Genomic DNA, 13,387 nt, shown 5'->3' on the forward strand with positions numbered 1-13,387 from the left:
ATATGTTGTCCTGTGTTTCTGCATCTAAATTCACCAACTGCAGTATTGAAACTGGAAGTCTTTTGTAAAAGAACTTTTTGATTAAATAGCAATGTGTGGCAGTACAATCCAATAGTGAAAGAAATCTGATTTAAGATTTATAGCAAATTGCAAGATTTTGTTAAAGTCGATTTAGATTTTGGTTTCAATTACTAATCTTTCCCAATCCAAGCACAAGGTGAGTTACAAATTCTTGTACAATTGGTAGGTCCCAGGCCCTTACAATCTAAGGAGGTCATTTTAAAAGGAGTTATACTATTAAATGTAACATACTATCATAGCAATTTTGTTTAAATCATTTTTATTAAATTTTCCAAAAGACATAACAATCCACCTCATTACGTAGAACACACTAAGTACACTGGTAGATTCTGTCCAGTTAACTCTTTTTTTTGGCAAGATCATCTCCCAGCCCCCAACATTTACGCATGTAAAGTGCACTTACATGTGAATATGCTATAGACAATTCAATCCAAACAACCCCAAACCAAAAATGCAGGTAAATCCAAAATATCACACTATTATTGAACCCACATAACACTACTTTACCTAAAAAAAATCCCAATCTAAACTTTAAAATTTCTATTATAGCAGAAACCCTCTTAACTATCTTGAAAAAAATGTTTAAGAGCAAACGGTGGTAGTTATATAGGTACCATCCAGGTTACCCACATGAATTAGTTGTAATCATTAATATACCACCATCCACCCATCTATTAAATTGCTTTGTGTGTCTCATAAAAAATTGTTAAATGTGTCATATTATTGCCGTGAAAAATATTTGCTAATCTCAGTGGGGCGGATTTTCAGAGCCCTGCTCGCCTAAATCCGCCCAAAACCGGGCGGATTTAGGCGAGCAGGGCCCTGCGCGCCGGTGAGCCTATTTTACATAGGCCTACCGGCGCGCGCAGAGCCCCGGGACTCGCGTAAGTCCCGGGGTTCTCTGAGGGGGGCGTGTCGGGGGGCGGTCCCGGTCGTCGCGGCGTTTTCGGGGCGTGTCGGCAGCGTTGTGGGGGCGGGTACGGGGGCGTGGCTACGGCCCGGGGCGGTCCGGGGGCGTGGCCGCGCCCTCCGTACCCGCCCCCAGGTCGCGGCCCGGCACGCAGGAGGCCCGCTGACGCGCGGGGATTTACGCCTCCCTCTGGGAGGCGTAAATCCGCGGAGAAAGGTAAGGGGAGGGTGTAGACAGGGCCGGGCGGGTGGGTTAGGTAGAGGAAGGGAGGGGAAGGTGAGGGGAGGGCGTTAGAGGATTCCCTCCAAGGCCGCTCCGATTTCGGAGCGGCCTTGGAGGGAACGGGGGTAGGCTGCGCAGCTCGGTGCGCGCCGGCTATACAAAATCGATAGCCTTGCGCGCGCCGATCCAGGTTTTTAGCAGATACGCGCGGCTCCGCGCGTATCTACTAAAATCCAGCGTACTTTTGTTTGCGCCTGGAGCGCAAACAAAAGTAGGCCTATTCGCGGAGTCTGAAAATCCGCCCCGAAATCGATAGCCTTGCGCGCGCCGATCCAGGATTTTAGCGGATACGCGCGGCTCCGCGCGTATCTACTAAAATCCAGCGTACTTTTGTTTGCGCCTGGAGCGCAAACAAAAGTAGGCTATTCGCGCTCGTTTTAAAATCCGCCCCAATGTGTCTGAACACCGTGATTACAGTTCTTAGTTGTAATAACAAAAACTTCTTAGACACTCATTCATGTAATAGACTGTTAGTTGATCGCACACATCTTTACCACTCATAAGTCCCAGCTCATAGCTGTTCATTATTTCCGTGTACTTAATAGTTGTTACCACTCTCCCATTACTTAGCTGTTCATTATTTAACTGCTCCTTGTTCCCAACATGGCTAGGTTTCGGGTGAAATCCTTCATCGGGGTGAAAGCACGCCAAATAGAAAAAAACTTCTCAAACTCTTCCAAAGCAGCTAAGTAATGGGAGAGCATATCCTATTCTACATTTATTTATTTATTATTTTTACTTTACCGGCTTTCATGACATGGATCACATCAAACCGGTTTACATTTAACAAAGTGTGCAAGATAAGAGATAACTCAAACAACTGTAACAAGAGGATTGTAAGGAGAGTGACAGTTACAATAAAACAGGGAAATAAATAACTGGGAGTTGGAGGTGAGAAGAGGGGGATTTAACTTACAGCAACTTATTTACAAGGTTACAAGATTGAAAATGAAAATGTACATACATAAAAATGTATGATATTTCATCGATATTCATTAATTCCCAAGAATCTTTTATCCAGTTCTGTGTAACTAATACCTATGCATAAGCTTACATTTTTCCTAAGAAGTGGCCATTACTTTTTGGAGATGGATTCTGGGGGATGGGGAAAGTGGTCAGAAATCCATCCTTAACTACCTTAGTGGGACCCATTCCACCAGTTTGCAAGCCACTGTCTGCTCTAGATCTGAGTATAGAAGGATCTCTACCTGCACCTCTAGCATACTGTTGATTATGAGGGTGAGTAAAGGGATACATTTTCAAAGACTTAGTTGCCTTTTACATGGGTAAAAATAGAGTCAACCTGAGTAAGCAAAACGGATCCGGGCAGTTTGAAAGGTGCCAAGCCAGCAGGCGCCACGCGCCGAAGGGGTGCGACAAAGGGGCACTCCCCTTTGTGTTATTTGTTTAATATGCTCCTTGTTATACCTTTTGCTTAATTGTTAAGAACTTTGATTTTGATGATTTTATTTTTGTAATCTCTTAGCCTCAGGTACAAAAATTTTAGATTGTAAGCCCTTTTAGGGGATAGTGAATTACCTATTGTACCTTATTGTAAACCGATGTGATATCTCTTTTTGAGATGAACATCGGTATATAAAAATCATAAATAAATAAATAAATATGAGGGTTAGTGGATTTTCAAAAGTCCAAAAATAAGTAGACAAAATCTACCTTAATCCATTTTTAGAAAAAAATGTATCTTATCCCACTTCTAAAAAACAAATACCATACACAGTCACCCAATGAAAATTATTCACAAAATATATATCTTAATTTATAATAAGGGCAACAAACAGGCAGCAAAAATTATATCCTTACACACTTAGCTAGACACCCTGACAATCATTATATGCCCAGAGTATCTTTTGTTTATGTAAAAATGTTTTTTTGTGCACAAATATTTGTGTACAAATATTTAATTAAAAGTAGTAAATTAAAATAAATTAATAAATGATTGTAAATAAAAGAACAATATGTCCAAACTTCACAATATTAACATAGTCCCATAAAGAAATCACAACACTCCACGTTCAAAATAAGAATACTTAGCTTCCAGACCTGCCTCTTCAATTGGTCTTGGCTTCAGGTTGTGTTATTTCTCAGTTCTCAAGACATTGATGTTTTGGCTAGTGCTGTGTCAAGGGACCTGAAATTTAAAAAGAAAGACTGTGATGGCATCTTTTTAAATAAAAAAAAACAAACTCCCAATCATATTCAAGGAACAAAATCACATGACCACCCCCTGATATAGTATGAATTCTAATTTGCTGCATGTTGTCACAATAAATATTCAATAATGTAACATTTTATAAATACCCTCCATCAGTTAGCAAACTAACCATTCAATTAGGGGCAACACATTAAAAATCCAACATTCTTCCAATCTCAAAAATTTTTCATCAGTATCGCCTCCACGGTATGATGGTTTAATGTAATCAATAATGCACTAGTGCATCTTCTCAGCTAAATGGTACATTTCAATACAATGCTTTTCTTTGTACAGCTACGGTTCTTCTTGAGTGAAATTTTCTGTGGGTTTTGTCAATATATAGAAGATCACATGGACAAGCCGCCAGATAGACAACTTGGGTCATCCTGCAAAAGGATTCAAATTTAATATATATAGAATCATGATTATTGAAACATAATTCAGAGCCTAGTAAAGTTTGCGGGCAAATCGTACATCATTTGCAACATCGGAATCCTCTCAGTGTGTCGTCATTCTCCACTGAAGGCATCACTGAGGCAAAAAAAGAATGCACAAGATTCTTTCAAATTTGCACTATGTGTAAAGTCAAACTACGATAAGTTGTGAATTACTGAATGTACTTGCAACACCAGCCAACATTGCTTCACAGTTTAACAGATAAACTTAACCTGATTGGAGAATGGTAAAAAACACACCAAACTTGGATCTTCAGATGGACTATACCCTTTGTAATAATGCAGCCCAATCATTGGGTAAACCACTTTTATATGTATTTTTCACACATCTGCATGGATAACCCTGTTAAAAAAAACACGAGCCATATCGTCAGCATGTCTACAAAATTCCCCAGTTGGGAAGCACAATCGCCTTAAGCGAAAAAATTGCCCCAAAGACAAATTTCATTTTAAAGAGTGGGGGAGTGGAAATCCGAATGAACTGTTTTCGATGGGGGGGGAAAAGCTGATGTGCACGGAGCAGGAGAGGGACCTTGGGGTGATAGTGTCTAATGATATGAAGTCTGCGAAACAATGCGACAAGGCGATAGCAAAAGCCAGAAGAATGCTGGGCTGCATAGAGAGAGGAATATCGAGTAAGAAAAGGGAAGTGATTATTCCCTTGTACAGGTCCTTGGTGAGGCCTCACCTGGAGTACTGTGTTCAGTTCTGGAGACCGTATCTACAAAAAGACAAAGACAAGATGGAAGCGGTACAGAGAAGGGCGACCAGGAAGGTGGAGGATCTTCATCGCATGACGTACGAGGAGAGATTGAAGAATCTAAATATGTACACCCTGGAGGAAAGGAGGAGCAGAGGTGATAAGATACAGACTTTCAGATACTTGAAAGGTTTTAATGATCCAAAGACAACGACAAACCTGTTCCGTAGGAAAAAAATCAGCAGAACCAGGGGTCACGATTTGAAGCTCCAGGGAGGAAGATTCAGAACCAATGTCAGGAAGTATTTCTTCACGGAGAGGGTGGTGGACGCCTGGAATGCCCTTCCAGAGGATGTGGTGAAGACCAGAACTGTGAAGGACTTCAAAGGGGCGTGGGATAAACACTGTGGATCCATAAAGTCAAGAGGCCGCCAATGAAGAGTGGGTGACTCACCAGAATGACAGCTACTGCCTGGAGACAATACCCTTATTCAATAAACATACACATGCTTACTGTGACTCCAACATCGCTCTAAGCTTCAACAGCAAGAGGAAATGTGGAAAAATGGATTTACACTCACAAAGAGGGGAGTAGCTGGCTTGTTACAGCGGTTACTACCCCAAACCAAATAAGCCTGATACTTCACCTTCAATGCATATACAGCATAGTTCTCTGCTTCAACGACAGGGGAGAAGAAAAAAGGGTTCGCACTCACAAAGCGGGGAGTAGCTGGCTTGTTACGGCGGTTACTACCCCAACCAAATGTGTCTGATACTTCACTTTCGATGCATATCCAGCATGGCTCTCTGCTTCATCGGCATGGGAGAAGACTGATACATCACGCATTTCCAGCATAGCTCCCTGCTTCAACAGCAGGGGAGAAGAAAAACAACCAATAAGGACTGTATAACATAGTCTGGGTAAAACAAATAAGCATGGGTGTAGCTTGCTTATTGCGGCGGTTACTACCCCTACTACCCCTAACTAATCAAGCTAGATATTTCAATGGTGGGGGAGGAAGGTAAATAGAACCAAGAGCTAAGAGAAACAGATAAGTATGAGAGAAAAAATGTGTGAAGCTTGCTGGGCAGACTGGATAGGCCGTTTGGTCTTCTTCTGCCGTCATTTCTATGTTTCTATGTTTCTATGATGACTACTAGAGAAATGCAACAATGTGTTACTATCTGCTGGCTTTTTAAATATCGAGAACTCAAAATGATCCCCAACCTTATGATGCATAGAGGCTGATATTCAAAAGCCATTTAGATGGATAACTGAAAAGTTATCCATCTAAATGGCAATGCTGCTATTTTAAAAAGCTTAAATGGCTGTATTCTAGCTGTCTAATTCACCTATAAAAAATATTGAGCTTGAAATAGAAAACAGTTTTGTCAAGCAATAGAAACATATAAACATGATGGCAGAAAAAGTCTGTATGGCCCATCTAGTTTGCCCATCCGCCCAATTAATTTAGCATTATTATTCCCGTCACTTCCTTAGAGATCCCTTGTATTTATCCCATGCTTTCTTGAATTCAGGTTCAATATGCACTAATTCACATAAGAAAGCTGTGGACACTTGATGGTGTTCACGACAGTCCATAGTTTCTCGAATCATTTTCAGTGCCTCCTATTTGGTATTGTTTGTAAAACAAAATGTCAAATCAGTGGACACCAAAATTAAATTTTGTCTGCAATGTATTATTGTCTGCAATGTAAGGACTATACTGCTCAGTTATCTCCCCCTTTTCCAGATCCAAGTTAATTCTCCCTGTTTTATTGTAACTTTCTCACTTCCATCCTATTGTTTACTGTTTTGAAGTTGGAATATTGATTACTATGTTACCCTCTGCTTTACACACATTGTTAATTGTAAACCGGGTTGATCTGATTCTTGTCATGAAATTCGGTATAAGAAAAATAATAAATAAATAAATAAATAAATCATCTGGTAGTGGTCCCAAAGTCTGAAGGACTTACATAATGTGAGCTGTTTCACGTATCTATGACTTGCGCAAAGAAAAAGTCTCAAAAACAAATCAATCAGGATGTTCAGTGGTCCTAACAACGATCCCTTTGATGAAATAATCGGACATCCAAGAGGATGTGGACAAATTACTATATAAAAAAGAGATGCTCCAGGGACATATATTAAATATGTGTTCATATTGTATATTTTCAAATGTAATTTAGATTAGGTGGATACATTGTTGAAAATTGACTTGTTTTGTTTGGGCTTAAAAGCACACACATAACTTTGTAGTTAGCAGCTCTATTGAAAATTTAGCCCAGAATAGTAATTACTTCTAAAGTTGTGGAAATCATTATCTTTTTAAACATCTCTGTTGTATAGGAGGCTTAAGAATATAGCTGTAGACAGAGGGTGATTAAAACATATGCAGGTCGATCCAGTAAAGTGTGCTCCGTCGGAGCGCACTGTCACCCTGCTCTGGACGCGTGTTTTCCCTTACCCCTTATTCAGTAAGGGGAGGAAAACACGCGGCCCACCCGCGGCACCTAATAGCGCCCTCAACATGCAAATGCATGTTGATGGCCCTATTAGGTATTCCTGAGCGATCCAGTAAGTAAAATGTGCAGCCAAGCCGCACATTTTACTCTAAGAAATTAGCGCCGCCCAAAGGTCGGCGCTAATTTCTTCCGGCGCCAGGGAAGTGCACAGAAAAGCAGTAAAAACTGCTTTTCTGTGCACCCTCCGACTTAATATCATAGCGATATTAAGTTGGAGGTCCCCAAAAGTAAAAAAAAAGTAAAAAAAAAAATAAAAAAATTTTGAATTCGGCCCGCGGCTGTCGGGCCGAAAACCGGACGCTCAATTTTGCCGGCGTCCGGTTTCCGAGCCCGTGGCTGTCAGCGGGCTCGAGAACCGACGCCGGCAAAATTGAGCGTCGGCTGTCAAACCCGCTGACAGCCGCCGCTCCAGGCCAAAAGGAGGCGCTAGGGACGCGCTAGTGTCCCTAGCGCCTCTTTTTCCTCGTTTGCACCGCGTCGCCTAATTTAAATACTGGATCGCGCGCACCGGCGAGGGGCCGGTGCGCGCGCCGGGAGAGCGGGCGTTAGTCCGCTCTCCCACGGACTTTACTGGATCGAGCTGCGTTAGTTAATGCCATCCTCTCAGTCTTTAATTAACAGTGGGTTTTCAGCAGGATCACTTTATCAGATATCGCCTGTTCTAGATATATCAAGTAATTGAGTTGTAATTAATCTGATGTTCCCTGCAGTTGATGGGCTGGTAATCCAAGATTGCATAATGTAAAATCTTTTCACAAGTAAACAATATGCATGTATGCTAAGGCAATGAATTGTATATGTACAGCATATCAAATGCTGTCTCTGGTGTGTCTCATCCACAGTGTGAGAGGGAATGAGACCTCCTTGATTCACAACAATATGTTCTGCTACTGCTGGAGATTTTTTTTTTCTCTGGGCAGAAAATCTTTAATAATGATGAAACCAGCAATTTCTTCTTACACTGGGGCAGATGCAATATGTGCATGGCCTTTGTGCAAACATTATTTGTGCATAAACTGTATTGCCAATGCAGCAAGGAGTTTTGAGCACAAAAAGTGTCAAACAATGTGCATTAAAGTTTGATAAAATCAATTTGGATTTGCAAGAAAAGGCCTAGAGGGTGCTTTAGGTGTGCCGGTGTGATGACCAAATCTTTGGATGCTTTGTAATAGCCTGAACCCTGACTGCTGAGACCAACTCCCACCAGTGATACCATGCCAAGGAATACTCGTAACTTTTTCAATGTCCCAGGGACCTGAACTTTCAAAACAGCCTTAATTCTCTCAGTAGTCATTTCCTTTTAATTAACATTACTATGTCATAACTTACTTTATATGTGGATATGATGAAGCAGGGGTTTCTCACAGGCAGACGCAGCCTGGAGAGACAGGACAGTTACAGATTCCAGAAGGAGCTCTAAAGGAAGGTCCGAAGGAGCAATGCTTCAAGGTGGAAAGAAAAAGTAAACAATAATTAGTTAGAGGATTGTAAAGCAACAAGGTACAGGAAGTATAGAGCTGCTGGAAAATGTAGTTTTGACATCCTTGGCAGAGAATGGCGCAGTGCTGGGCCCGTGTGTGAATGCCGCAGGTAACCTGGTGCCACATATGGAACCCGTGAGAGAGAGGTGTGGCAGCGTAGCGCAGGACAGCCATTCCAGACTTCTTTGCACTGCCGGCGCTGTGGCATTGTTGCAGGATGCCTGTCCTGGCGCGCTGACATGTCATTGGCATGCCTCTGTCACATCGCTGTGAGTGTGCAAAAGGGGGAAGTTCTGGGTGGTCCTAAAGGAGGGACCTGTGAGATCAGGGTGGCATCCATAGACCCCCATGGGGGCTTTTAATGCGGCAGGGTGGGCCAGGGACTGATCCTGTGGCACGGGGAGGCTAGACTGGGGAACGTTGGGTTTCACTATCCCTTTATTCTGGCTCCCCAAGCTATAAGATGTTTCCTCATTCCCACCCTCCCATCCAAATCTTCAGTTGGCAGCATAGTCAACATTCCTATGTTAAGGGGTTACTTCTTGTTGTGTTAGGCTTACACTGTCGCAGCTGTGGGGCGGGAGTACCAGAGCCGGAAAGAGGGGTTTGTTGTTTATCGGAGGCAGTGTATGATATCACCAGCATGCTGTACATAGATCCTAGAGACTGTCTGCCATCAGGACAGGGTGGCTCTGGTTTGACGGCAGACTGGATGCCCTGTTCAAGTGGGCTGTCATCTTGCTTGTGTTTGGAGGGCTGACTGGAGTGCCCACACGGAGCGAGGACAGACTTTGCTTGGCAACGGCGAGCTCCAGAGTCCACAGATGCCCGCTGGTTAGTACTATATGTTATGGCTTGGGTTCCTAGGTCATTACTGTAACCTTGTTTATATATTAATAAAAGCTATGGCCTATTTTCACCAAATCTTTGTTGGGTCAGTTGTGTGTAAAGTGTTAGTGTGCATGGCATCGTTCACCCCCCAACACACTCACACACACCCCATTGCGATGAGCTAGTTGCAGCTGCCCAGGTTATTAATTAGGATCAAAGTAGCAGCCATAGAAAGTGTGTTACTAATTGGGAGACACAGCTGAGGCTAATTACAGAACTACTGCAGTCGTTGGCGTGTCTCTTAAGCCAGAGAAAACACTGCCTTTCAGATGGAGACAAAGAGAAGGAGAGCCAGAAAAAAGGGGTAACCCAGACCCAGATTCCCATAGCTGAGGTTAGGGATTTTGAACTTGCAGAAAGATAAAGTTAGAAATAGGTTCCATGTGGTCCTAGGAAATTGGCTGGCCTACATTTGTTGACCAAAATATTTTATTTTGGAAATCCTGGTGCCTCAGAAAAGGAACTGAAAGCTACAAATACGAAGTGAATACTGATGTCTGGAATAAAATTGCTTTACTATAAGTGGCTGGCTCTGAATAATATGTTTCAGAAAACTCAGCAGATCAGGCAGAGCCTAGGCAGCAACTTATGTCAGCAGAAAAAATAATTTGCGCTCATAAACCATATGTATATATGCATAAATCATATTTTGCTATGTGCTAAGCCTTTTTCTTTGCGCACCTTTTCTAGTGGGCAAACATTTTTTAACTTGCGATGCATTAGCACACCATTAGATTAATACATTGGGAGTTAACCAAAAAAAAAGCTTGGGTGTTAAGAAACTGCGCTGAATTTCTTCTTTTTGCAGCAGCCCCATTATTAGCTCACTTCCAACCTACATGTATTTTGAAGTAGTAGCATCTCAAGTTTTCATTTCCCTTTTTCAGCTTTTACCTGTTCTGTGTCATTCCTGTCCTGACTGTTGTGCTTTATTTTTCCCCAGGAAGCAGAGAATACACTGCGTCTAATGCAGAGCAAGCTGAAGGAAGAGGAGAAACGGTTGCTGAAGACTGGAAGTAAGTACAATAGATAACTCATGCTACTGTACTGTTTACGAAAAAAGTGGGCAAATTAAATCTAAAATAGTTTCATACTGTGTAAATTGTTGAAGAATGTTACCACCAAAACTAAATGTGTGCTTTTCTCAATTGAAAATCACTGGTCAGTCAGATTGTGAATGGTATTCAGTTGTTTCTGTATGCAGGTATTCTCCTTTTCCTTAGTATTATTACCTTGACATTTTTTTCTGGGACATTTTTCTTCAACCTCTTTCTTTTAGTACAAGCATTGTTCAGTAGCTTTTGCATCAGTTTATCCAGGCCGTTTAGCCAAGATAAATGCTAAGTCAGTTCTTAATAACACTCATTTGAACTGTGAAGAAATTTATCAAACCATATACCAGCCATTGTATAGAAGAATCTAATCGCCTTGTGCAAAATAAATTCTTTTTCTGTGAAAAGGTCCCTAAAGGATTACAAAAATGGCATATTCAGTCCATAAGCATCCAAGCTAGATGCTTATGAACTGATGACGGGGGAAAGCTGACAGTTGCTCAAAAGTGCATGGTTCGGAATGAAGGATACTAAGAGAACAGGGAAACTAGGGCATCCCAGTAGAGAAGTTGCAATAAATGCTAAAATGGACCAGGTGCCTTTAAGTAAAGAGCAGACAGAGCAGAAAGATTCTAAATTACCTCTTCAACTGATAAGCAGGTTGTTAATATAAGCAAAAAACATACTTTTAGATGTCTGTATACAAATGCCAGAAGTCTAAAAAAATAAGATGGGAGAGTTACAGTGTATAGGACTGGATGAAGGGGTACATATAATTGGCATCTTAGAGACTTGGTGGAAGGATAACCAATGGGACACTGTGATACCAGGCTATAAATTATTTCAAAATAATAGGATAAATCAGATTGGTGGAGGGGGTAGCACTATATATTAAAGAGGGCATTGACTTAAACAGGATAAAAGTTATGCAGGATACAAAATGCAATGTTGAATCTTTATTTATTTATTTATTTATTTGTAGGGTTTTATATACCGTTATTCGGTAGAGCCATCATAACGATTTACAAATCTGCAATTATCATCCAACATATGCAATTATCTTACAATCAAATGGAGTTAACATAGTAGTTGGGAACAGTAGGGTTTTGTGAACAATCAACATATTTTCTTAGTCGTTGAATAACAGAATATTGCGGAGAACATTTTCAAAGAACTTAACTGATCAAGGGAGTGAGCAGGGAGGGGTAGAAAAGGAGGGTACATCAGGAGAGCATGAAGAAGGAGGAGGATTATGCTTGCGAGTTCTGTTGAGTGCTGGGATGATCAGGTGTCAGATAGTTAGAATAGAGTTTGCGGAATAAAAATGTTTTAGGTCTTTTTTAAATGTTTTTTGGATGTGCTGGGTCCTCAGTTCTATGGGTAGGGTGTTCCAAGTTTTGGGGGAAGCAATGGAAAATGCTCTTTCTCGCGTAGTTGAAAGATGAGCGTCTCTTAAGGTGGGGATGTTTAGGAATCCTGTGTTGTTGGAGCATAGGTTTCTTTGTGGGTTTTGGGGGGTAATGTTTAAGCCTTTTAGTCCATGAAGATCATCATTTAAGATTTTATGAATGATGGTCATAGATTTGTAGGTAATTCGTGCAGAAATAGGAAGCCAGTGAAGAGAGGTTAAAATGGGTGTAATGTGTTCGTTTCTTTTTTTTTCCGGTAAGGATTCTGGCAGCTGAGTTCTGCAGTATTTGGAGTGGTTTGAGGGATGATGAAGGGATTCCAGTAAGTAATGAGTTGCAGTAATCGAAGGTGGAGAAAATAAGCAGTTGGAGGACGGTTCTGAAGTCAGAAGGTTTGAGAAATGGCTTTATGTGTCTTAGGGTTAGTAGCTTGTGGTATCCTTCTTTCGTTTTATTTACAATGTGTGGGGTTTGAAAGAGAATTCAGCATCAATGGTAACTCCAGGGTTCCTGGTATGGGTGGTAGGGATTATAGTTGTCATTTGTTTGTCTAGCATTGTCAGGGGTGGCGGAGTTGGATTGGGTTTTTTATCCATGAGTATGATTTCAGTTTTGTCGAAGTTGATTATGAGTTTCAGGGAGTTTAGTAAGTGCTTGATTGAGATAAGTAGATCTGATGTTTTTTTGTATGCGTCTTCAATTGAGTTTTGAATGGGAATTAGAAGCTGAATGTCATTAGCGTAGAGGAAATGTGAGGTTCCATGATCTTTTAGTAGTTGGCAGATGGGTAGGAGGTAAATGTTGAAGAGGGTAGCGGATAAGGCTGAACCTTGTGGAACTCCAGTTTTGAGGTCAATCATTTTTGATGGGGTGTTGTTGATCACTACTTGGTATGAACGATCAGAGAGGTAGGACGAGAACCATTGTAATGTAGTACCAGAAAGGCCAATGTTTGACAGTCGTTCTAACAGTATATTGTGGTTTACTGTGTCGAAAGCGGCTGATAGGTCAAGGAGTATGAGTAGGTATTTTTCACCTTTGTCAAAGCCTCTGATGATAATGTCATTTAGGGAGATGAAGAGAGATTCTGTATTTAGGTTTTTTCTAAATCCATATTGGGATGGATGTAGGATGTTGTTTGTCTCCAGATAATCATCTAGTTGAGTGTCTACAACTTTTTCAATGGTTTTGGCCAGGAATGAAAGGTTTGATATAGGGTGGTAGTTGGTGAGGATTTCTGTATCTATGTTGTTCTTTTTGAGGATTGGTTTGATGATAGCAGATTTGAGGCATTTGGGGTAGTAGCCTTCAGTCAATCATAAGTTGACGATTTTGGTGATTGTTTTAGAAATGGTTGGTTCGATTGTTTTGAGGGAGGTTATTGG

At 41.3% G+C, this 13,387-nt stretch overlaps 1 protein-coding gene across 3 annotated transcripts in view; it reads left to right on the forward strand.

Moving 5' to 3' along the window:
* CLUAP1 (clusterin associated protein 1) overlaps window positions 1-13,387 on the forward strand; it is a 229,824-nt gene that overhangs the window by 157,885 nt on the left and 58,552 nt on the right. For all 3 annotated transcript variants that reach the window (XM_029576921.1, XM_029576920.1, XM_029576922.1), the window contains exon 9: window positions 10,485-10,557. In XM_029576921.1, the coding sequence (XP_029432781.1) occupies window positions 10,485-10,557 (73 nt within the window). The remainder of the gene's footprint in view (window positions 1-10,484; window positions 10,558-13,387) is intronic.

The sequence above is a fragment of the Rhinatrema bivittatum genome, chromosome 14, assembly GCF_901001135.1.
Source record: "Rhinatrema bivittatum chromosome 14, aRhiBiv1.1, whole genome shotgun sequence".
In the NCBI taxonomy this organism is placed as follows: Eukaryota; Metazoa; Chordata; class Amphibia; order Gymnophiona; family Rhinatrematidae; genus Rhinatrema; species Rhinatrema bivittatum.